The sequence below is a fragment of the Crocuta crocuta genome, unplaced genomic scaffold, assembly GCF_008692635.1.
Source record: "Crocuta crocuta isolate KB4526 unplaced genomic scaffold, BGI_CrCroc_1.0 scaffold3, whole genome shotgun sequence".
Lineage (NCBI taxonomy): Eukaryota > Metazoa > Chordata > Mammalia > Carnivora > Hyaenidae > Crocuta > Crocuta crocuta.
In genome coordinates this window covers 16,707,636-16,734,744 of record NW_027529934.1, presented here as the reverse complement: position 1 = coordinate 16,734,744, position 27,109 = coordinate 16,707,636, and the positions used below count along the sequence as shown (strand labels likewise).

Sequence of the window (27,109 nt, the reverse complement as noted above, 5' to 3'; positions counted from 1 at the left end):
TATTTTTTTATGTGTGGTTTTTTTTTTTTGTTTTTTTTTTTGAGAGAGAGAGTACAAGCAGGGAAGGGATGGGGGGTGGGGAGACAAGAAATCCAAAGTGGGCTCAGTGCTGACAGCAGAGAGTCCAGCGCGAGGCTTGAACTCCCGAACCATGAGATCATGACTGTAGCTGAACTGACACTTACCCAACTGAGCCACCCAGGCGTCCCTATATAGGTTGTTTGGCTAATAAATATGAAATCGAACCTGTTTCTGTAACAATAATTAGAACTTTCCTGCATTTAATCCTGTTTTAGATGTTGAGAAATAATCTTTCTATCCTGGACACTGGGGACGATGTTGATTTGTAAGTCCATTCAAAAAAAATTTTTGCAAGATGTTATAGAAATAGTTACAGAAGTCTGTTATAGAAACAGACATAAAACATAATACATTAATTTTTTTTAATGTAATAAAAAATACTGTCTTTTAAGTCCTAACTTGTCCACAGTGGTTAAAAAATCTTATTCTAGGTTTTTTGTTTGTTTTTAGCATCCATGTTTGTATTCAGTTTAATAATCAAAAATATTCATTGATCTGCTGCTTTGTGCTCTGCTGTATTTTTAAGCCCTGTGAGCGAAGTGTGAACACAAAAGACATATGCACTGTGAATCTTAGACTATTTTGGGGAGAAGTCAGACAGAAATATTAGCTAATGATATCATTTATCAGCTAGTGATCAGTATAATGCACAGACTTAAAATGGAGGGATATCATCAAAAGGGATTAATTGGAGGCTTTGATTTGGGTAGTCACTGAAGGCCTCTGTGGTGTCATCTGAGATCTGAATGGCAACCATGGGAAAATTAGGAAAAAGTGTATCTCAGGCAGAGAAAAGCTCTGAGAAAAAGGCTCCAAATTGGTAAAGAGTTTTATATATTAGCAAAACAGGAGGGTCAGTGTGGCGCCACAGTGTGGAAGGAGCGCCAGGGGCCGGGGGCAGATAGTGGTAAGAAACGCGGTTGGGGAGGAAGTTGGGAACCAGGTTATAATGTAGGACTTCTAAAGTCAGAAGGAGGAGTTCAGATTTTATTCCTTATTTAATGTCCTTGTATTTTAAAAATCTAACAAATCAGATTTCAGGTCTTGTTTAACAAATTTTAAAATGATGATTAAATTATTGGAGAAGCCAGTATCATATCAAAAACGTACCACAGTGCTCAAACTCAATATGAAATGAAATTGGAGCATTCAGACTCAGTGCCAGCACTACAGGCTGGCTTCTAAACAGGATTTGCAGCAAAACAAAGCAAAACTTAACACTGGAGCCCTGATTATTATAATGCCCACAATAGGATTTCTGACAGGCTGAAATATTGAAGAAGCCTTCCTAAGTCTGACACAGTCAGGACTGTAGTTGGTTAAGAGAAAAAGTTGGCTCAGGGGATGAAGCAGAAAAAAACAGTACCTACTGACCTGAACATTTATTTTAACTTAAAACATCAGTATATATTCATTATCAATTTTGTTAGAGGAACCTTAATACCCTTTCTTAGAATAGGAATTTTGAAACACATAATGCTTTCTAATTTTCTTTCTTTGTTTATTTAAAAAAATTTTTTTAAACATTTACTCATTTTGGGGGTGCCTGTTTGGCTCAGTCATTTAAGCATCTGACTTCAGCTTAGGTCGTGATCTTGCCATCAGTGAGTTCGAGCCCTGTGTTGGGCTCTGTGCTGACCACTCAGAGCCTAGAGCCTACTCCGGATTCTGTGTCTCCCTCTCTCTCTGCCCATCCCCCACTCAAACTCTGTCTGTTTCTCTGTCTCTCTCTCTTCCTCAAAAGTAAATAAACATTAAAAAATTTTTTTAATTGAAAAAATAACATTTAATTTTTGAGAGAGACAGACAGAGCGTGAGTGGGGGAGAGTCAGAGGGAGACACAGAATCTGAAGCAGGCTCCAGGCTCTGAGCTGTCAGAGTAGGGCTCGAAGTCACAGACTGTGAGATCATGACCTGAGCCAAAATCGGATGCTTAATCCACTGAGCCACCCAGGCGTCCCATAGTTTATTTTCTTAAGAGAACAACAAATTAGTAAACTTATGAAGCAATCTAATGCAAATTTTGTAGAGGTTTGTTTTACAACTTTTTACATCTTTTTTTTTTTTTTCATTTATTTTGAGAGAGCATGTGTGCAAGTGAGCTGGGGAGGAGCAAAGAGTGAGGGAAAGAGAATCTCAAACAGGACCCCCACTGTCAGCCCAGAGCCCCACATGCAACTCGATCTCATGTACCATGAGCCACCTAGGTGCCCCGCAATACACTCTTTAAAATAAATCTTTTTTAATGTTTATTCACTTTTGAGAGAGAGAGAGCACAAGCTTGAACCCATGAACCATGATACCATGAACCGAGCCAAAGTCAGACACTGAACCGACTAAGCCACCCAGGTGCCTCAACTCTCTTGTAAACATAAACTCAGTTGTGGCTTAGTCACCACAAGTGTTAAGCATGCTCAGGGTATCCAATTTCTTTATAAAGGGAACAGAGAGCATTAGTTAATCAGGCAAAGTTTTTCAAGAGAACTTAACGTATTTTCTTAGATATTGCTGCACAACAAACAACTCTAAATCCCGTTGCACATCCCGGTAAGCATTTCTCTTTCCCTTAGGAGTCTGCGGATGTCTAGGGCATGGCTGATCTTGGCGGAGCACAGCTGATACAGCTGAGTTTACCTAGTTTCAGGACCCAGATTTGGTTAGATCTGTTCCATACCTCTCAGTATTTTTTGTAATCAGTAGGCTGCCTGGAGCATATCCTTCTTCTGACAAGAGTTTAGAAATTCCCAGAAGGGTCAGTGGGAACATTAGATGCCTTTTAAAGGCCTGGATTCAGAGCTGGCACACTTCAGTTTGTATCCATGTTCCCATTGGATGAAGCAAATCAGAAGGTCACTTCCAACACGGTGGGGCAGAAAGTATATACCACCATGGAGGGAGAGGAGGGGCAAGTGCCTGTTTGCTGAACAGTCATCTACCACATATGTAAAAACTGACCCTTCCTGTGGTCATCACAGTTAGGTGACTTCTCTAAAATATATGCACACTGTGCTTCTCAATACATACATCATTTATAGCCACACAAACTGTATATCCACAGATTTGTCATCAGAAAATAACATTTATTCAGAAATACAGTAAAACCTGAAGGTAAATTCATACTTACCACTCTGTTACTCTTTTTCATTTTACTTGGAACTTTGTTTTTTGTTTTTTGTTTTTTTTTAATATTTGTATTTATTTCTAGGAGAGAGAGAGAGAGAGACTGCGTGAGCAGGGGAGGGTCAGAGAGAGAGGGAGATACAGACTCCGAAACAGGCTCCAGGCTCTGTGCTGGCAGTCAGCACAGAGCCCGACGCGGGGCTCGAACCCACAAACCGCGAGATCATGACCTAAGCGAAAGTCAGACGCTTAACCGACTAAGCCACCCAGGGGCCCCTTATTTTACTTGGAACTTTGAAATGGCACTGTTCTTTCCCATCTCTCCCAAAGGTAATTAAAAACTGAAATCTCTTTTCTCCAGTGACCTGCCAAGGTGTGCCGACATCGTTACTCCGACCTGAACCATCTTTACAGCCCAAGGATTTTTAACAATTTTGGGGTCATGGACTCTTGGCAGTTCGCTTAAGTCCATAGACCCCTTATCAGAAAACTGCTTTTAAGTGCACAAAATAAAATTACACAGGAAACTAATATATTGAAATACAGTTATCAAAATAGAGAAAAATCACATTTTAAAAGTTGAGAAATAATTGACATATAACATATTAGTTTCAGATGTACAACATAATGATTTGACATCTGTGTATATTGCAAAATGATCACAATAAGTCTAGTTAACATTCAGCACCAAACATATTACAATTTGTTTTCCTTGTGATGAGGACTTTTTTTTTTAAGATATTGCTTTTTTTTTTTAATTTAAATTCTAGTTAACATATAATGTAATAATGATTTCAGGAATGGAATTTAGTGACTCATCACTCATATATAATACCCAGTGCTTATCCCAACAAGTGCCCTCCTTAATTCCCCCAGCCCATTTAGCCCAGACCCCCACCCAATACCCCACCAGTAACTCTCAGTTTGTTCTCTGTATTTAAGAGTCTCTTATGGTTTGTTTCCCTCTCTGTTTTTATCTTATTTTTGCTTCCCTTCCCCTGTGTTCATCTGTTTTGTTTCTTAAATTCCACATGTGAGTGAAATCACATATGTGTCTTTCTCTGACTGACTTATTTTGCTTAGCGTAATACACTCTGCTTCCATCCACATTGTTGCAGAGGGTAAGATTTCATTCTTTTTGATCGCTGAGTAATGTATATACTATATCTTCTTTATCCATTCATGAGTTGATGGACGTTTGGGCTCTTTCCATACTTTGGCTATTGCCTATAGCACTGCTATCAGCATCAGGGGTGTAATGTGGCCTTTTGAAACAGCATACCTATATCCCTTGGATAAATACCTAGTAGTGCAATTGCTGGGTCATAGTGTAGTTCTATTTTTAATTTTTTTGAGGAACCTCCACACTGTTTTCCAGAATGGTTGCACCAGTTTGCATTCCCACCAGCAGTGCAAAAGGGTTCCCCTTCTTCCACATCCTCACCAACATCTGTCGTTGCCTGAGTTGTTAACGTTAGCCATTCTGACAGATATGAGGTGATATCTCATTGTGATCTTGATTTGTATTTCGCTGGTGATGAATGATGTGGAGCATCTTTTCATGTGTCTGTTAGCCATCTGGATGTTTTCTTTGGAAAAGTGTCTATTCATGTCTTTTGCCCATTTCTTCAATGGATTATTTGTTATTAGGTTGTTGAATTTGGTAAGTTCTTTATAGATTTTGGGTACAAACCCTTTATCTGTTATGTCATTTGCAAATATTTTCTCCCACTCTGTCAGTTAAGGCATTACTTTTTTTAAATTGAAGGATGAAAGTTGGTCATATTCAAACAGGCCTCATACAGATGGTTAAAACCATCTCTTTCTTGTTAACCATCTCCTATTTCAGGTAATGTCCACAAGTTCTTTAGAACCATTTGAAATTTCCTTTGAGGAGGTCCACCACACCACTGTATAACAAAGGCTTGACCACACATACTGCACATATCCAGTATCTCAATGGATATCATCAACATCAAATAAATCTACCAAATCATTTAAAAAGTCTGCATGAACTGCCTTTTCATTGGCTGCCAAGTTTGCCAGGAGCCCAGAGCTGTCCATATAGGGTCCATATAGGGCCTGGCGCCCTCAGGAAACATCTTGTCTACTGCTAGCTTCATCTACCCTGTGGTGCTTCAGGCATCCCTGGCCCTGTGATGAGAACTTTGAAGATCTACTCTCAGCAACTTTCAAAAATACAGTGGAGTATTATTTTTTATTCACATGTAGTTGACATACAACATTACGTTAATTTCAAGTGTACAACACAGTGATTTCACATTTGTATATATTGCAAAGTGATTACCTAAATCTAGCTACCATCTGTGTCCTGTTTATTTCATAAGTAGAAGTTTGTACCTTTTAGTCCCCTTTGCCTGTTTCACCCATTCCATCGCAGTAGAGTATTATGAATTATACTGCCCATATATTTCATCCCCTAGACATGACTTTATAACTGGAAGTTTGTACCTTTTGACTACCTACACCCATTTTGCCCACCATCAACTCCCCCACATCAGATTAATGCTAGAGTACTATGTGCTCTTTATTAATACATTAAATAACAAGATATGGTAGCAAGGAGAATAATTGCCATAATTCCAAAATTATGATAAATATAAATATTTTGAGATAGATGCAATAATTAATATGAATGAAAGTATTTATAATATCTGTTGCTGGTAATTTCAGAAAATAAAGATATTTTCTCTGTCAGAGCTCAAGGACTCTGAATTCTCTCCACAGTCCCCTAACACAGCGTTTAACTTACATTACCTGAGACACAAAGGTTTTTAGTAACTTTCCTTTCCTTATGGCTGGCAATGAGAAATCTTGGCCACAGCTTGCATTCTCTCTTCTCCTTGAAGATATAGGAAAATACATGTGACACTTATGTGATTATTTGATTAATCTCTCACTAACTCCTGACATCCATGGGAGCAGGGCTGTGTGTTTCTGTTTACCATTGTGTCCCCAGACCAGCCTGGTGCCTGGTGCATTGTTCTGTACATATTGAATCAATAGTATTGGGGGAAAATGAAGCACCGCATAGGTATAATCATTGGTCTGCAGTGCGTGATGTTTCTGACAGTGGGCTATATTCATAAATATCTGTACACATAGGGAGAGTTATTACAAAAAAATTTTATCCTTAGACCTTTATACTAAATTCTGGGTTTTTTTTAAATGTTTATTTACTTATTTTTGAGAGAGAGAGAGAGAGAGCAAGCACAAGCGGGGGAGAGGCAGAAAGAGAGGGAAACACAGAATCCGAAGCAGGCTCCAGGCTCTGAGCTGTCAGCACAGAGCCTGACATGGGGCTTAACCCATGAACCCTGAGATCATGACCTGAGCTAAAGTCGGACGCTTAACCGACTAAGCCACCTAGGTGTCCCATCAAAATAAATAAGCATTTAAAAAAATAAAATAAAAATTACTTAGAGCTTTATCGCTCTGAGATTTTCCCTGTCCAAATAACTCCTGTTGTTCTTCAAACAATAAAAGAAAACCATGTATATGTATCAGGTTAAGAAAATACAAAGTGGTTTCCAAAGACAGCTACTTGCTAAAAGATTCTTGTAATTTCTTCAGGAAAAAAGAAAAACTGTTGCATATTCCCACATAAATCACAGCATAATTGTGAATGTAGGGTTTACAGTGATGGCCTCCTCTTAAGGATATGGGTGTCCTGTCCATGCTGTCAGCATGGAGCCTGATGTAGGGCTTGATCTCATGAACCGTGAGATCATGACCTGAACCGAAATCAAAAGTCAGTCATTTGACTGAGGTATCCACGAGTCCCCATATGAGTGGGGATAGTTACTGATTACATGTGCTGCTTTTCTTTTTTGTGACATTTCGTTGGCAGATGCTTTTCTCATCAGGATCTTAATGATCAGCCATACACAGTATGTAGAAGATGGAAAGCTTCAGAAAGCCAGACTCCTGTGTTGATACTCAGAAGTCTTTATGTGGAATGATCCTAATTTCCCAGGCTTCCACTGTAGGGCCTGTTGGAACAGTTCATGAGCAGATCTTTTTCAGGCTGTTCTTCTTGGGTAAATAATCTCCAGGTCGCTAGTGCTGGGTTTGAACACATTCATCCTGCTGCTTCACAAGTGCATTAAGGTATCTTGAAATCATTTTTTTTTTCCTTCCTTAATTACATCCTAAGAATTTTAAAGGGGAGGGAAGGAAGATCCCAGGTGGATTTACTGATCTATCCATTAAAGTATTCCGAGATGATAGACTGTAACAGCTTTGATGATTTGGGAGTCAGTGTATCCAAGGTAGTATTAAAACCTTACAGTACTTGATAAATGCTAAAGTCAGCCTAATTTCTCTTAATAGTTAAAATATGACCCTTGGTTCGAAGCCCAAAAGCTTTCCCATGCCCGCCAACCTAACAATCACACTTACATTAATTTGATTCCTTCATGTAAAATGATCGTTTTTATTGCTCCCTGCCTGAAAGGTGCAAATTGCTTTCTCTCTTGGGTGTAGGCTGCTCAGCTTCCTTCTTATTAAAGAGACAGGAAATACATCTTCCATCTGAAGTATTAATGTCACTTGTAAATTTGTAGTCTAATTTGTCATTGAATTGAGCTATTCAAAGAAGATTTGAAAAACCAAGGTGTAACTTAGCACTCCAGATTGTCACACCTGAATTAAATGTTTTCCATGACCACCTTCCCGCTGATGGAAGGGCGCAAAGTGCAGAGAGGGGGGTGAGAGAGAGGGTGAGATAGATGGGAATATATTTCATCTCACTCAGAGGGGTATGATAGACTTGGCTGGACTCACAAGTTCATTTTTCTTCTGAGAAGGACTTTGACCTATGACGTCAGGAAGTGAGCACTGTTTATAATCATCAATGGAAGTGGCAGTTTGGAACTCAGCACACCGCATTTAGTACATAAGGGTACTGAGACCGGACCCAGCGGAGAAAAGAGGTCATTCGTTAACAGACACTAGCTAAGAGGTGAAGACCTTTTCTCACCCCTTATCAGGTCAAAACATGATAGAGATTCTACCAAAGTAGGTTAAGTATGGAAACGAAGTAATTGAGCAAAAGTTCTTTCTGTCAACTGGAATCATAGAAACTATTCTGTGTCTTCTCAGCAGACTTGAGAATAAAGAATTGAAAATACTTAAAGGTTGTAAAAATAAATTTGAAGTGATACCAGCATTCCCAGTAAAGAGCTACTTGTCACCTGCCTTAAATAATCTTGAAGGGAAAAATAAAACTACTGTAAAACAAAAGTACTAATTCCATTCAGGGTGAAATGAAGCCATTCAGCCTATTCAGTCTTTTAACCTATGTAGTCAGTGGTTATATATTGGACATATTTGAACAGGATGTAAAATCCATGATGAATTCATACTGAAAGTATTCACTCACCTGTGACCTGTTTAGGACAAACCCACGGGACTCAGCTGGCTTCTGGTTTCAGGGCCTGGGTCCCTCTGGGCCAGGATCATGTGATGATGCCTGACTGTGCAAGGACAGCATTGCTGGCATTGTGCTGGCCCACCTTGCTCAATGTCTGGATGGCCTATCTGCTTGTGTAGATTATCAGTCTTTCTCTGCTTTTAGAGAATTGCCCATGTAACAGTAAAATGTACTTGCCTTTGGTGTGTTTGGTGCCCCCGCAAAGGGAAAGAGTTAATTTCCCTTCCTGATTCTGCACTGGCTTCAGATTAGGAGATTTAGAGTAGGCATAGGACATCCGTCTACTCACAAATGGAGACAAGAGAGGTGACATACATCAAGGGTAGGGCCCACCAGTCCTGCAGTGTCAGAAGCCGCATTTCCTCACGGTAGTACTAAAATAGACACAGAACAAAAAGAATGACATGTCATTATTTGTACATTTAATTCCTTTAACATGTTACGCTTTTTTTTTTTTTAACTCATTTAATCTCCACAAGAACTCTATGAGCTAAGTCCAGGTTTTGAGGCGGATTCTCAAGATGGTCAGACAGAAGTACAGACTAATAACCAGCTCAGGGACACACCGTGGCAAAGTGGCAAGGTCAGAATTTGAACACTGACTTCCTGCCTCTAAGTTAATGCTCTTAATCACTATTTAAAACTCACAGTGAAAGAAACAAAACAAAAACAAAACAGAACAAAAAAACCTCATGGCATTGTTTTGTACCCACTCATTAATTATTACACTGAATATTCCTTTGATTATGTATCCCTTTGATTATCAGAATCCGGAAAATTTTTTTAAACGTTTATTTATTTTGGAACAGAGAAAGCATATGAGTAGGGGGAGGGGCAGAGAGACAGAGAAAGAAAATGAATCCCAAGCAGGTTCCACACTGTCAGCACAGAGCCCGACATAGGGCTCAATCCCACGAACCATGAAATCATGACCCGAGCCAAAATCAAGAGGCAGATGCCTAACCAACTGAGCCACCTAGACACCCCAGAATCCTGACATTTTCTATACTTAAGCAGTTTCTGCGGAAGGTGTTAAGTTAGACATTAAACCTAGAATTAGAGCTTTCTGAATCTTCGAAGCATGGATCCTGAAGGTTAAGAATTGTTCTGGCAGTGATCAGCCCTGTTATCAGATTCTATTCACTTTCTTTCCAGGATTCGAATAGTAAGGTGAACATGCTTGTCTAAATTCCAAAAGTTCCATGTTTGACTTTGTGCTCTATACATGGAAAGAGAGCCTTGTTCTGTAGCAAGCAGACTGACAGGAATAAGTAAACCTGTTAACAGCTCTGTCTATTTTGAATTTCCCCGACTTGTGGAGGAGACATACGATAACAAGAGTTATTGTTCAAATGTAGCACTGTTGCCATCTGACTTGAATCTCACTTTGCAGCCTATTAATTCAAGTAAGTCTGCGAGCAAAGCTAAGAGTACTTATTGGTTTAATGGAAAAAACACATACTTTGACAGTTCAGAAAATGGTAGTTTAGAAGAAGATCAAACACAGATACAAAGGCAGCTAATATTAAAAATTATCTTTGGATAGTTTCTTAAAGGAAGAACAATTAATTATATAAAGGCAGTATATATTTTTTGTAGCTTTTTTAAAATCAAATTTGTAGATAGCTAACATGGATGGCTAGCATATTGGTTGGCAGAATGAGGATCCAGAAAGATCTGGCTAAAATATTGTGTCCATGAAACACAATAGGGCTAAGGGAGATTCAAGTCCAGAAGAATTCTGTATAGTGTATGGCATTTTAATAGATGTTTTTTTAACAATTGTAAGCTAATTTAAGCCGTTGCAAAATTGAATATTTATTCTATACTTTGTGCCCACTAAAGTGTTAGTGCTAAGACTACAGAAGACACCGAGATTAATGTGGTCCCTACCTTCACAGGGTTTACAGTCTAGCAGGCAAGATGGATATTAAACAAATAATCACCAAAAAAAGGTTATGAGTTTTGTGAAGAGAGGAAGTGCCAAGTCCTATGGGGATATACAGGGAGACCGAATCCACATTAGGGGTTCTGGGTTCTATAGGAACAAATAGGGAGACCTCGTCCAAATTAGGGGTCAGGGAAGAGCTGAAAGACAGGACTCAGTAGGCTAAAGAGAATGAGGGTAAAGGGGAGGGTGTTCCAGGAAGAGGGGGAAGAATATTCTAAGTCTTAGAGATGAGCAAAAGAAGAATTTAAATAACGGCACATAGAATGGGGGTGAGGGCACCAGGGAGGAATTTGCAATTAGCCCGGGGAAGACAGTAGGAACCAACCATGAACGGTCTTCAGTATTCACGTGAAGGAAATTGTGGACCCTGGACAAGGGACAGCACAAAGCTGTTTAAAAGGTTTTAAGTGGGGGAGACCTTAATTTTACAGAACTGTCAAAAACACTGGCTCATGATTTAAATGCGGTGGTTTCTTTGACCTTTCTAGTTCTAAATTTTTCATCTTTATAGTAAAAGACTTGGATCAGCCCTTTCAGATCAAAGATCCCTCGTGTGAATTTAAGAATCCTAGAAAGAAGTATTTCTTGTCTATTCTGCTCTGATTCTTTTTTTTTTTCTTTTCAGACTTGGACTATAGATCTTGTCATGAAGCATATTTTAGTCAGTGTTCAGAGAACGTACTCTAATGGGACCCATGACACAGTTTTTTTTAAGTCATTTTGTCATCATAAAGGAACTGTAGATTTACTATGGAAAAAATGTAAGTGTAGAATATGAGCAAAGAGGAGATCATAACCTGGATGCCATTGTACTAAAGCACCTGGCATATAGCTGAATGGAGGGTGCAGGCTGGTAAAACCGACCCCAAGGGAAATTGTGCTTGTTGGGGAAGGGGAATACTGGAGATACAGGAATGGTCTTCAGGTCCTGAAAAGGACTATGTGTGGAAGTTGGAACAGAAGACAGAAATGTGGTTAATGAGCAGAGGCTGCTAGAGATATGCTTTTCACCTGAGTATTGAGGAAAAGAAAACTGACAATTAGAGCTGTTCATCCAAACATGAATGAATTCCTCTCAATGCCTGTAGGTGTCCCAGTAAATTACTACATATGTTTAAGCCACCTATAGTCACTTAGGGATGTTACTGGGGAAATCCGAGCATCAGATAGAAAGTTAAATTATATGAACTTTGACTCCATAATTAAGTGTTTTATTTTGGAATCTTAGTTCACTCCATGATTTGATGAACACATAATTGATCTGAAGAATCATTTAATACCTGCCTTGAAAAAGAAAAGCAATTTAAGCTGCTAGGTGTCTTGACTTGACATCTCCATCACTCTCCTGGTTACCTGTCGTCTTGCGGGGGTATGATCACACATTAAGATCTCCTCTCCTAGTGAATGTTAAGTATACATTATCATAACTAGAGCCACCATGCTGTACATTAATTAGCTCTCTAGAACTTCATCATCATATAACTGGCATTTGGTACCCTTTGACCAATTTCCTCTTGCCCCCAGCCCCTGGTAACCCTTCTACTCTCCGTAAAATTCTCCATTTTAAAGTGAACAATTCAATGATATGTAGCACATTCACAATGTTGTGCAGCCAACACCTCTCTCTAGTTCCAAAACATTCCCCAAACCCCTTATCCATTAAGCCATTTCTCCCCACTCCCCTTTTCCTTCCCAGCCACTGGCACCACCACTGAATTTGCCTTCTGTCTCTGGATTTATCTGTTCTGGATATTTCATATAATATGTGACCTTTTGTATTTTGCTTCTTTCACTTACCATAATATTTCTAAAGTTTGTCCAAACTGTAGCACATATCAGTATTTCATCCCTTTTCCTGGCTAAACAATATTCCACTGTAGGCATATTCCACAGTTCGTTTATGCCTTCATCTCTTGTTGGACACTGGGGCTGTTTCCACTTTGTGGCCATTGAGAATAGTGCTGCTGTATGTGTCCTTGTACAAGAGCTCGTTTTCCTTTTTTTTTTTTTTTTGAATATACATATTGTAATTCTATGTTTAACTTTTTGAGGAGCCGCCAAACAGTTTTCTACAACAGTTGAACCAGTGTATATCACCACCAGCAATGTATGGGGGTTCCATTTTCTCCATATCCTTGCCAACACTTCTTATTTTTTGTTTTTTGTTTTTTAAATCCAGCCATCCTCATGGGTGTGAAGTGGTACCTCATTGTGTTTTTTAAGGTATTATTTATCATGATAAAATATATATAACATAGATTTGGCCTTTTTAACCATTTTAACTATATAGTTTAGTTCCATAGCATTAATTACACTCACCAGTTGATTTCCAAAACTATTCCCACCTCTTATCTCCAAAACTTTTTTCTCCCCCATTTCCTCCCTGCTCCCCACAGAAGCTCTGTACTTCAGTATTAAGCAGTTCTTTCCTATTTCCCTCAATTCTCCTAATCCCTCATGATTGCTAATATATCTTCTGTCTCCGTGTATTTCCCTATTCTAGTTATTTCATATAAGTGGAATCATGTTAATATTTGTCCTCTTGTGTCTGGCTTATTTCCCTTCATATAAAGTTTTCAAGGTTCATGCATGCTGTGTCCATGTTGTAGCCCGTGTCAGGACTTCAGTCCTTTCAGTGGCTGCACGCTTTCCATTTTGTGTATATCCCACATTCTGTTGATTCACTCATCTGTTGTTGGAACATTGGATTGTCTCCGACTTTTGACTACTGTGAATAATGCTGTAGTGAACATGGGTGTACAAGTATCAGAGTCCTTGTTTTCAGTTCTTGATGGTGTATACCTACAAGTGGAATTGCTTGCTCAGACTGTCCTTCTGTATTTAACCTACCGGGTAACTTATCTGCTACTGTGGAAAACTGCTGTGCTGTTTCTACAGCTGAACCATTTTACACTTCCCATCAGCAATGTTGTAAAAGTTCTCATTTTCTCTACCACCTAACAATTATTTTCTGTGGTTTTTATTTTGTCTTTTGTTCTAGCCATCCTGGTAGATATGAAGCGGTATATCCTAGTGGGTCTGATTTGCATTTCCTTAATGGCTAATAATGTTGAACATTTTTCATGTGCTTATTAGCCATTTGTATATCTTTTGTAGAGAAATATCTACTCAAGCCCTTGGCCCATTTTTTAGCTGGATTGTTTGTCTTGGATTGAGTTTTAAGAGTTCTTTGCCTATTTTGGATATCAAACCCCTATCAGATATATGAGACGCAAATATTTTCTCTCATCCCCGTAGGTCATCTTTTGACTTTCTCGATAAGTCTTTTTTTGCATAGAAGTTTTTAATTTTTATGAAGCCTGGCTTATTTTTGTTGTTGCTGTTGCTTGTCTCAAAGATATTTTTACTTGATAAGGCAGCAAAAAATTCCTAAAAACATCTATTTAAGAAAACAAACTGTTGTGTAATTTAGTAATGAATACAAGCTGTTCAGCTGAATACATGCAGAATAATGCAGTAGCTAAACTGAAGGCAAATCTGTATGAGGTGAGTAGTTTTGTTATCTTTTCTAAGCTTTATCTTTCTGTGAGAAGGGGTCCCATTTACCTATAAAGGATATTTTGAGATTTTTAATTAATGCTTATAAAATCTGAGAATATGCTTATAAGACTGGCAATAAATTTTGTGAGCATACTATCTGCTTGGTAATGACATCTTTTATTTTGTTAGATTTCAATATGTTGAAAATAGTCCATTCAAATACACCTATTACATAATTCTGTTATATAATTGTATCATCATTTATTGTTATAAAAATCAAAGCTCCGCTGCTATCTCTGTGGTTCTTATAATCAGATATAGAGACACATGACTGAGCAGGAAGAGATCCTTATGGCTCCCATGTCCGGCTGTGCTTGCCTCGATGGTGAAAAATGGAGATCTAGATGACTCTGGAGATAGTGGTTTTTAAACTACTGCTACGACCAGGCCGTGTTTTATTCTGAATATCCCAGTTTTCTCCCTAGAGCTTCTGTGATTTGCTGGCCAGGTTTGGAGTAATACAAAAAGCCCTGCTTAGTTCAAAAACTTCCTCCAGTTGCTGTTTCTGGCATTGCTGCTCACATAGCTCCTACACTTGGCAGTCCTGTTTTTGCTTTGTAGGCCAAATGAGTCAATAGATAAGATTTGATTTTCGCCTAAGTATTTGTGCTGCACAAACTCATTGTTTGGTAAAATAAAAAACCTAAAATTTGGTCGGTGGCACTGTCTGTGGCCTGCAGGTGTTAATGAAATACTAGCCATATGTTCCAGATCCACCTGAGACAGATGACTGTATCCGGCTCTGTAGATTTCACTCCTTTTCTCTGCCAATAGCCTCTCAAATGTAACTCACAAAAGGCCCCAGGCAGGCAAATGTGGACAGGTCAGCTCGTATCCATTGTCCTGGATAAGCCCAAAGGATAAGATTCTTGTCTCATCCCTCCTTGAGCTGGAACATGCACTTATAAATGCCAGGGCTATACCATGCCTCACTGCAAGACATTCTGCAAAAGCCAACACATGGTCTTTGATCACAAAAAGTTTCAGCGGTCTCAGGGAAGAGCACACCTCCACCTAGAAATGCCTAATGACTAAAAAGCAAGTTATAAACAAGTGCAGATGAGAGGATGCCAGCCCAATCTGTTTGGGACAGTGCCAACTATGTCTACTTATTGCCATTATTTCTTATGGAAAATGCATTCCAATCTGAGAGATGAGGCCTGCTAGCTAGTTGAAGTTACCTGTGAATTCTGTGGTCTCTACCACATTTTCAGAAAAAGATGCATTTAACAATAAAATTTATTTCAGGTGTTTATCGACTATATGTTTGGATTTTTTTTAACCTGGAAAATAGTAATGTGCCTTTTAATGACATCAGCTTTTCTCACTGTCATTTCCATTGCCATCTGGTATACCCAGTAAACAGCACAATCACTCAGCTTAATTATTGCCACTGTGTGAAAGCTTACATCTTTATGGTATATGAGCCAGCCTGTACCATTGTCTCTAAGTAGAGATGCCCATTCGTAGTCCACTCTCCATACCTATTTACGAGACCATGTGATAAACCATAGATAGAACTGTACAGATTTTGACTGTTTTCCCCTGAAGTTTTGACTTACACCTCATTGCCACATGAGTAAGTTAGCAGTATTAAACCTGGGGTTTCTACACATAGAAGGTTTGTCCTGTGGACTGTCAGTTTGCACAGGCAGTTTCTCCTGTCTCACCTGTAGAGCAGCATACCTGTTTTAGTGATGCAATCTTCCGGAGAAGGTAGATACATTTACCAAAAGCTTACTCGGTGGAGGAAAGGGCACTGCCTTCTGATTTTCAGCAGTCTTTTGGCTGATTACCTGTCATGGTTCTATTTTCAGTCAGGCGCCAGGTAAGTAAATATACCTTCCTTATATAAATGAGCCGTCGACAAAAGGCTTTTTGTGCTGTTTAACTATCTTAAAGTTTCATTAGAGAACTATAGGAAAAAGAAAAAGGACAGATTTAATGTAGCATTTTTTTAAATGCCAGTGGTTGTGTGAAATGAAAAATACTGGCAATTCATTGTTTCAGAAAATAAATTCTGACACCTAAAGATAAGTATCAAGCTTCAATAACTTTCTGGAACATTCTTTCGAAGCAAACACTTCAGATATATACCAGTGTCCAGGATAGATTTCCCAGTATATTGTCTACAACAGATCTTAAATATTGCAAACTAACAGAAGTTGTTGCATAATTTTTCTGTAATTAGACAAGAACATTCTTACTGCTGGTCTGCAAACACTTCATAAAGATAGCTGCTGCTTAAGATACTTTTCAGTTAGCAACCGTTGAGTGGTGAACTCCATTCTTCGTTTTCTGTAATGTAATTGTATCACCCTAAAATCCAGTGGTTTTCTCATATACGGTCCAGGGTTGAAAGGTCCAAGGCCAGTAGGACAGCCCTGCCATCCTCACAGGCTGCTTCCGTCTGTGGGTCCGAGGAGTTGTTAGAGCTCTTCCCATTTCCCTGCCAGTAGGAGAAAGAGAGGGGAAAATACATCCCTTCCCTTCTAAGGGCACTGGTACAAAGTGGCATACATCTCCTATGCTTGTATCCAGACTTAGTCACATGTCCCCATCAAGCTGCAGAAAAGGCTAGGAAAGATCCTTAGATGGGTACCCATGAACCCACTTGAAATTCAGGAAGAAGTTATAGAGTCATGCATCCATGACCACATCCAGTTTTAGAGCACTTCTGTTACCCCAAGAAGTTCCCTCATCCTCCTCTGTAGTCCGTCCCCATCCCACTCCACTCAGTCACCTGTAATCCACTTTTGTTGTTATATTTTTGCATTCTCCAGAAATTTCATATGCAGGAAGTCATCTAATGTATAGTCTTTGGTACTTGCCTTCTTTCACTTAGTGTGAGGATTTTGAGGTTCATCTCTGCCATTGCACATATCAGTTGTTCCTTTTTGTTGCACAGTAGTATTCTGCTATATGGATAGCCCACATTTTGTTGATCTCTTCACTAGTTGGTGGATTTTTTTTTACTTGTTTCTGGTGTTTAGCTACTATGAATAATATTCCTATGAACATTTCCATACAAGTTTTTGGGTGAACATATGTTTTCATTTTTCTTGGGTGGATGCCTAGGAGTGGAATTGCTGAGTTGTGTAGTAAGCTTATGTTTAATTTCTTAAGAAACTGCCAAACTTTGCCAAAGTGGCAGTTTTTACATTCCCACCAACAGTATACAAGGATTCCAATTTGTCCATCTCCTCAACAACCCTGGATGATGTTAGTCTTTTTCATTATAACTGTTCCAGTGGGGATATAGTAATCTCTCTTTTGAAGGGCTGGGTTTTTTTACGTTTTCCTAATGATATTGAACATCTTTTCAGGTACTTATTAGCCAATCCATTTGTTTATCTTCTTTGGTAAAATGTCTGTTCAAAGCTTTTGCCCATTTTTAATGGGATTGAAGACAAATATGTCTTCTTGTTGAGTCATGGTAGTTCTTTCTATGTTTGGGCCTAAGTCCTTTATCAGATAAATGATTTATAAATGCATTCTCCCAATCTGCAGCTTTCCTTTTTGTGTTCTTAATGATGTCTTGTCTTTTCTTTCTTTTTTTGCCTGGTTGTTTCTTTAATTGAATGCAGACCTATTCAGAGAATTAACGATGGCTTTTGAAGAGCAAAAGTTTTATACTTACTGATTTTTTTTCTTTCATGGATTATGCTTTTTGCATCCTAGCTAAGAAATCTTTGCCTAATCCAAGTCACAGATATTTTCTTCTAAACATTTTTTAGTGTTAGCTCTTACATTTAGGTCTGTGATTTGTTTCTATCAAAGTCCTCAAAAATTGAAATNAATAGTATTTTCCATACATTTTTTGCATAGCAATTTCCAATTATCCTAGCACCGTTTGTTGAAAATACTATTGAATATACTTGGTATCTGGTCAAACAATAGTTGACCACACATATAAGGGTTTATTTCTGGACTCTAAATTGATCTGTATAACTGTCCTCACCTGGCTAGATTTTTAAGACTGTCACCATGGGGCGCCTGGGTGGTTCAGTCATTTAAACATCCAACTCTTGGTTTTAGCTCAAGTCATGATCTCAGGGTCCATGAGTTCGAACCCCACATCGGGCTCTGTGCTGCCAGTGCAGAGCCTGCTTGGGATTCTTTCTCCCTCTCTCTCTCTGCCACTCCCCTGCTCATGTTTTCTCTCTCTCTCTCAAAATAAACAAATAGTAATAATAAAAAAAACTTTCACGTTAATATATCTGAACTTACCTTCTTGCTTTGCCATCTAATCAAGTCAGTGATGGGACCTCATAACACTTACACATCACTGAAAATTGTGACGCAGGCGCTAAAGAGGTCAGATGGAAATCCAGAAGGAAAAAAGGCCAAAACCAAAAAGAGAATTCTAGTCACAAAAATGTACTATTTATTTTATTAAAGTACAGGTTAACTCTTAAAATAGGTGCTCGTGCCTGCCTTCTGGGGAGGGAGTGCTGAGCAGGTGAGTCATACAGCACTCGTGTGTACAGTACGTGCGGACAGCACCCACCTCCCCCTGCCACCCTGGACCCCTGTTCTTTCTTTCCCCTTACTTCACTGCATTTCTATAGGCACTTGGTTTTATTTGAATGATTCATATTTAGGGGGAAAATGAAAACACCCTTAAAATTTGTTTCAGCTCCTCCCACAAGGAAAAAAATAAATGAAGAAGGCAGATGTAAACGACAACAAAAAAGTACTAGTTAACAAAGAGACCTAAACAGACAGTGGCTTAAACAGAGTAGATCTTCATTTTCCTCTTCAGTATCAGTCTGAGTGTGTGCGGTCCACATTGGCGGTGATCACTATGTCGAAATCCGCAAACCAGACTCGGGATTCCTGTCTTGTTGCTGTACCGTCATTAGGGATGTTGTCCTCATGTTCGTCCACCACATTTTCTAGGTCTATATTCAAGTTGGAGGAAAGGATGAAAATTGGAATTGGAGAGCATACTTCTTCCTTTGAAGGAAGTTTCACATATCAATTCTACTGATTCCATTGGCCAAAACTTTTTACTGGCCATAGCTAGATGCAGAGAAGACTAGGAAGCATAATTTTAGCTGAAGGCTATGCACCTAGCTTAAAAATGTATTCCTAAAAAACAAGGGTAGAGCACATAGTTAGAGGCAATTAGCAAGTGATACATATGTTATGCATAGTTATATTCCATATAGTTTTTAATTTATATATATTAATATATATTATATATAATATATTTCATATAGTTCTATTTATAAATATATCAGAAGGTGAACATTGAGTAGCTACATTTGAGGCACTATTGGGAGATTGTGAAGGTTGCCCTCCGTGAGATTTCCAGAAATTATTGGTGGTGGGAGAAGCAGGCATGTTTTATGTCTTAAAAAATTTGTTCCAGGGACACCTGGGTGGCTTGGTTAAGCAACTGACTCTTGCTTGTGGCTCAGGCCATAAGCTCACGGTTGGTGGGCTGGAACCCAGTGTTGAGGTGCGTACTGACAGCCTGGAGCCTGCTTGAGATTCTGTCTCTTGCCCCTCCCCTGCTCACTCACGTGGGCTCTGTCTCTCTCGAAAGAAAGAAAGAGAGAGAAAGAGGGAAGAAAGGGAGGTGGGGAGGGAGGGAGGAAGACAGGACGGAACTTAAAACAAATTTTAGCTCCCAAACTAAAGTGCTATTTCTGTTTATTAAACACAACCACTGAAAGATCTGAGCTGCACCATTTATAATTTTTTGATCTGTCTTGTTTGGTAATTCTTAAAAACAAAACAAAACATTGATTTATCTGCCTCATTCATTTTAATTTTTATAGGCATAGTCTCCATTCTCCTATTTTATGACTGATAAAATCTTTTTTTTAAGTTTATTTACTTTTATTTTGAGAGAGAGAGGTAGGGCAGAGAGAGATGGAGAGAGAGAATCCCAAGCAGGTTCCTCGCTGCCAGTACAGAGCCCAGCGCGGAGTTTGAACCCACAATCTGTGAGATCATGACCTGAGCCAAGACCAACAGTCAGTCACTTTAACCACTGAACCACCTAGGCACCCCAGCCGCTGATGCCTTCGGATGCCCTATCTTAAACATGAGTTGAGGTATGGTGGAAGCAGCCGGATGTTTAAGATACTTTTGTGATTCTTTCTTCTAAACTCCCCATTTTTGCATATGTAATATGAAGCAAATGAGGAAACATTGCTCTAATGGCTTAACAGGGAAGGAGAAAGAAACACTTAATTTCTGAGTGGAGAAATCTTGTTTGTGGAAAAGTAGATCAAGACTGTAATCAAAAGTTTGTGTTATCGCANTTTTGCCACATTGTGGCTTTCCTTCTGGAGTTGTAAGTGGAACACAACACTCGTACCTGTTTACACTGTGCAATAGATACTGTTACAGAGAACACACCAGAGGCTTTCTCACTATTAAGCAGATAACACTTTGTGGATGTCTGATCTATGGAGAAACCCCTATAGCTTTACCTGCTGATGCCGTCTGGCTTGTTGGAGAATAAATTTTGCATGGTTGTTTTTGTTTCCCCCCCAAAACAAAAACAGACAAACAAAAGACAGTTATTGAGTCCCTGTCATGTGCCAGGGATAGTGGGGTAAATTGTCTATATTAAGAAATATAATTGTTTGGCCTTAGAGAACATGTTGAATATCCTGAAATGTTGGAAGTTTGAATAATAGCAAGAGATGATAAGGGGCTTTTATAATATAGAACTCTGTTATGAAATAATTGTGTTTGTGAAAGAGCCCAAATTGTGTTTGTGAAAAGGCTTAAGTGTGTTCCCAGGTTTGTCACTCATCAGGTAACCATGGACTGGCCTCAGTTTCTTCCTCTTTAAAATGAGGGGATTCATTGTACGCTTTCTACGGTCTTCTTTGTCGCTATGCTTCTCTAGCTCTTGATATTTATGATGTTTATGTTATGTACAGAATATATTGTGTTATATATTATTTTGAGTTTATGACTCTACGATTCTGTGTTTTGTTTGTTTTGTTTCAAATGTTTATTTATTTTTGAGAGAGCGAGAGAGAGACCACAAGCAGAGGAGGGACAGAGAGAGAGAGAGAGAGAAAGAGAGAGAGAAACAGAGAATCCATTCCAATTTTAGTATATGTGCTGCCGAAGTGAGCACGAGAAACAGAATCTGGAGTAGGCTTCAGGCTCTGAGCTGTCAGCACAGAGCCCGATATGGGGCTCAGACCCACAAACCATGAGATCATGACTTGAGCCGAAGTTGGACGCTCAACTGACTGAGCCACCCAGGTGCCCTCATGATTCTATAGTTTTGATTTTCTGTAATCTATAGTTCTAGTGTATCCATTGCAAACCACTCTGAAACATAGTGTCTTAAAACAATGACCATTATGCTCAAGGATTCTGTGTGTCAAGAATTGAGACAAGACCTAGTGGGCATGGCTTTGTCTCTGCATCATAACATTATGGGGCCCCATCTGGAAAGACTCAAACAGCCGGAGAAGACATGAAAGACTATATGGCTGGAATTATATGAAGGTGCTTCACTCTTATGTCAGGTGCCTAGAATGGAATGTCTCAAATGTAGGGCTCAGCTGGGATTGTTGCATAAAAAACCTGCTTTGGATTTTCAGTTTGGCTTTCACAGCACAGTGACCTGAGCGTCTTACGTGGCCACCCAGGCTTCCAGGAGCTAGTGTGTTCTAAGAGCAAGATTTTATCTTAGGGGGTGATTGAAAGCTTTTAGTAGAATAAAAAAATTTAAGGGGTGACTAGGTAGCTCAGTCGGTCAAGCGTCTGACTCTGGATTTCAGCTCAGGTCATGATCTCACGGTTCATGAGTTTGAGCCCCTCATCAGGCTGTCAGTGCAGAGCCTGCTTGGGATTCATCCTTTCTCCCTCTCTCTGTCCCTCCCCAGCTTGCTCGCTCTCTTGCTATCTCTCTCTAAGTAAACTTAAAAAATTTTTTTAAATAAAAAATTTAAGAATTATTTTTAATATAAATACATGAAAAATGTTAAGGATAAAGTAAGTGGAGTTACAAAAGTTTGCATGAGGCTACCAGGACACGAAAACTATCATTTGCTGAGCGTATTCTGTATGGTAGGTGTTGTTCTGCAAGTACTTTTGTGGATTATCTCATTTATTCTTCACAACGTTCCGCAGAAACTAAGCAGGGCTTAGGTTAAGCAGCTTGTCCAGGTCATAATGCTGATAAGCGGCTGAGCCTCCGACTCAAAACAGATCCAACTCCAGAATTTGTGGCTTTAGCCACTGTTGTGTGCTGAATTGTGTCCTCCCTCCCTAATTCACATGTTGAAGTCCTAAGCCCTCCTGCCTCACAGTATGGCTCTATTTGGAGACAGGGTATTTAGGTAATTAAGGTTATATGAAGTCATTGGAATGGGACCAATGGATGGGTGTTCTTAAAAGAAGAGATTAGGACATGGCCACGCCCAGAGTGAAGACCGGGTGAGGACACAGAGAGATGGCCATCCATATATAGACCCAGGACGGAGGCCTCCAAAGAAACAACCGCGCTAACACCTTGATCTTGGTCTTCCAGCCTTCCCAACCGTGAGAAATACATTTCTATTGTTTAAGCACCCCCACCCCACCCCACCCCCAGCCACCCTGTGGTACTTTGTTATGGCGGCCCTTTGCAAAGACTAGTATTACCACTAATGATACTATAGTAATGTGTGTTTTTATTGTTCTTTAATTTCTCACTCTGTCCTTTTTTAAATTGAGATATTATTGGCATATAACACTGTTCATTTTAGGTGTAGTACCGCATACTGATTTGATCTATGTATATATTGTGAAATGGTCACCACCATATGTTTACATCCATCACCACACACAGTAACAGATTTTGTTCTTGTGGTGAGGTGTTTGTATCAGCCTCTTTTCAGGCTGTTTTTCAGATTGTCCTGTCCCTTACAAAGATATTGTCAACAAAATCCATAATAATGTATTTCTTCTCTAGGTATATTAGTTTCATCTGTTTTTATATCAAACTCCAAACTCTTTCTCACCATTATCACTTGGTGAGGAATATAATGAAGATGTATGTATAGGGGCTCCTGGATGGCTCAGTTGGTTAAGCATCCGACTTATGCTCAGGTCCTGATTTTACAGTTCATGGGTTTGAGCCCCATGTCGGGCTTTGTGCTGACAATGAAGAGCCTGGAGCCTGCTTTGGATTCTGTGTCTCCCTCTTTATGCCCCTCCCCTGCTCACACTCTATCACTCTCTCTCACTCTCTCTCAAAAATAAACATTAAAAAAAGTTTTCTAAAAAAGATGCATAATTCTTCAAGGTAAAAATGCATTCTCTTAGGCATACTCTTACCTATAAGATAAAATTAGAGTTCTTCCCTTTTTTGCAATGTAAGCATCAGTAGCCCCTAAGGGCATTATTTTCTGCAAAGGTCAAGGTTTAATTAAGATTATTTCAGAGTGGGGCGCCTGGGTGGCTTAGTCGGGTAAGCATCCGACTTTTCGCTTAGGTCATGATCTCGCGGTTCGTGGGTTCGAGCCCCGCGTCGGGCTCTGTACTGACTGCCAGCTCGGAGCCTGGAGCCTATTTCAGAGTCTGTAGCTCCCTCTCTTTCTGACCCTCCCCTGCTCATGCTGTCTCTCTCTCTCTCTCTCTCTCTCTCTCTCTCCCCCCTAGAAATAAATAAAAATATTAAAAAAAAAAAAAAAGATTATTTCAGAGTAATCCAGAAATCAACACGAAAATTTCTGGTCTTAACAGCTAGTTATCAGCTGCTAAGAACTGTTCAAATATTGGAACTGGAAATTAGACTTCATCAAAAGAGCATTTATCTCATGATTCATAAACCATCACGTCTAAATTTTTTGTCTTATTTTATATATATATCAGTCTTGTCTCCCCAGTGAGCTTCCTAAAGATGCATCCTTTTGAATCATCTGGTTGATAAAATGGAAAGCAATGCTTGTTGCAGGTGGGCACTAAATGCCTCTTAAACTGAATTTCAGATTTAGATTTCTTGGGTGTATTTTCCCCCTAAGCCCCACAGTTGAAACACTATTGAAATCAATATGGGAAAGACATTTATTTTTAGTACTTGCATGTTCTATTGCATTTACTCTGCCTTTCAGGGTTTTTTTGTTTGTTTGTTTGTTTATTTTTGAGAGACAGAAAGTACAAGCGAGGGAGGGCCAGAGAGAGAAGAGAGAGAGAGAATCCCAAGCAAGCCCCACACTGCCAGCACAGAGCCAGACGCTGGGCTCAAACCCACAAACCATGAGATCATGACCTGAGCCAGTTTGATGTTTAACTGACTGAGCCACCGAGGCGCCCCTGCCTTTCGGTTTTTAAAACTATCTTTTCCTGACGCGCTTTTCAGAGAGTGGCGCTGTCTCCCAGCACTGCAGTTTTACCAGTTTAGGAACACAACCCACTCATGTATTAGGAGAGAAGTATTTCTAAATAAGGACCAGGAGGAAGTTGATCATTTTGTGAGATATTCTCAGTCTCCTCCAGCTGAAAAAACTAATGACAACATTATTCCTAGAATCGGAACGCATACGTATTAGTCACGTTTCCAGTATACGAAAACTCTTCATTTTCTGCTAAGGAAATTCACTGTAGTGGTTAGAAGTATGGACTTTCTCTGGGTTCAAATCCTTTCTGTGCCGCTTACCAGCTGTGTGGTAAAGCACCTGAGCCTTACTCTACTTCAGTTTCCTGTTCCGTAAGATGTGGACAATAAGAGACAATGTCTGTGGAGTTAGGATAACAAAATAAGGTAAAACACATTATTTGCCTCAGCAGCACTTGGCACGTGGGACACACACAGCAGACGCTAGCCATTATCATTACCTTTGCCTTTGGTTATTTGGATATTAGAAACAAATCACCTTTACGGTGGATGTGTTTGTGTAAAGCACGGTAAGTAGTCACTGAATGTTTCTCAGACAGCAGTTAAGTGCATGTGGAGCCTTTATGGAATAGGTGATTGTTTTTTCAATGACAATGGCAGGTTTGAAAGAGTTGATTTATTGTAAGGATATGGTACCTCTAAATGATTTTCACAGCTAAGTTCTGCACAGTTTTTTAAAAATATTTATTTTTGAGAGAGAGAAAGATAGAGTTTGAGTGGGGGAGGGGCGGGGGGAACACAGAATCCAAAGCAAGCTGCAGGCTCTGAGTTGTCAGCACAGAGCTTGACGTGGGGCTCAAACTCATGAACCGTGAGATCATGACCTGAGCTGAAGTGGGGCACTTAACTGACTGAACCACCCAGGAGCCCCTAAATCCTGCACAATTTTAAAGTTCTAGAACCTTCCCAGTAAACAAGACCTAAATGCCTTAGCCTTCGTGCCATGTCCAAATAAATGACACATAGTCGTATTACCTAATAACACTAATCATTTGAGTGCATCCTACATAAACAAAGACTCAGAAGTCTGCTGTGTAGTTGACCCTTTGTCAAGGAAAATATTTAGTCAAAACTTACATTACCAGGTGGTTTCACTGGGAGTTGCAGTCGTGACTGAGCTCTGACTCACACCTGAGTCAGAGGTACCTAAGGCTTGTAAGGGGTTCACTTTCAAACTACAGGACAGTCCAGTTAGTTTAATAAGAAAAGTACAAACTACTATGGGAGTCTGGAAAAGAGGAAAGAGCATTTTTCTCATTGCAGAATCAGGAAGTAGGGATTTATGGAGGAAAAATGGCATTGATGGGGAACTCTAAAGGGTGATTTTGGTTCCTGCTTCCCAGAAAATTGAGGGTAGTCAGATGCTGCTTTGTGTACATTTTTCTACTCCTAACATACCTTACTTTCTCCAGGCTCAGAAAATGACCTGTTTCCCTGCTGTTCAACATTAATTGTTTCAACCGTGCTCTCAGTGTGGTCCCTGTCCGTCTTCCCCAGAGCCTTGCATCAAGGGGTAATCTCTGGCAAAACAGTGTCAGCGTCTCTCCTGGTGACTCACGATGTCTTTCTTAATTTAAGAAAAACTAGTCAGAAAGTTCTTGGGCCCCTCATGGTGTTATCAGCTCTCTGTTTCTCCCCTTCCCTTAAAGACAAACTCTATAAATGAAGAGTTTATACTTGTCTCAACTTTCTCTGCACACTTAGAGCAAAATTCTTTTTTTTCTGGGGTGCCTGGGTAGCTCAGTAGCTTAAGTGTCCAACTCTTGGTTTCGGCTCAGGTCATGATCTCACGGTTCATGGGTTCAAGCCCCGCACTGGGCTCTGTGCACACAGCCCGGAGCCTGCTCGTGATTCTGTCTCCCTCTCTTTCGATCCCTTCCCCACTTGCTATCTATCTCTCTCACAAAGTAAATAAATAAATACTTTTTTAATTGTGAGAAAAATCCTTCTTTTTATGAACTGTTTCAAAAACAGAATTATGGAATGAACACCCAAGTATCTATGCCCAAATTAATAAATATTAATGTTTTGCCGTATTTGAGATCATTTTTTTTTAAAGAAATGAAACAATGCCAATAAAGTTAAAAATTCATTTGCCTTAACTCACTTTACACTCTTTCTCCAGAATTTTCTCTGGCCCTCCCCAATTGGTACATACTGATCCCATTATTGCTTGAATACTTTTAGTACATTATAATAAGAGCTGATGGTTCTGTGGTATTTACTGTGTGTCAGGGACTGTGCTGAGCACTTGGCATACATTGTATTGGGGTTCTCCAGAGAGACCTAAAATCAATCAGATATATAAAGAAGAGAGAGATTTTTTGTTTGTTTTTTTAAGGAATTGGCTCACCTGGTTGTTGAAGCTGGCAAGTCTGAAGTCTATAGGGCAGGCTGGCAGGCTGAAAATTGAGGCCAGAGTTAATGTTGCAGTCTTGAGTATGAATCCTGCAGGATTTCAGCTAAAAGTCAAGCAGGACTTCTACATTGCTGTCTTGAGAATTCTCTCTCTTTTGGGAAACCTGTCTTTATTTACTCTTTTTTATTTTTAATTTTTCCAGTGTTTATTGATTTT

At 39.5% G+C, this 27,109-nt stretch overlaps 2 protein-coding genes across 4 annotated transcripts in view; one reads left to right on the top strand and one right to left on the bottom strand.

Annotated features, from left to right (window-relative positions):
* RABGAP1L (RAB GTPase activating protein 1 like) overlaps window positions 1-27,109 on the top strand; it is a 674,356-nt gene that overhangs the window by 584,355 nt on the left and 62,892 nt on the right. The window lies entirely within an intron of this gene.
* Window positions 5,158-5,324, bottom strand: COPS9 (COP9 signalosome subunit 9). Its single transcript, XM_077763352.1, is given in 2 exon segments — window positions 5,158-5,268; window positions 5,271-5,324. Coding segments are annotated over 2 exon segments (165 nt in total).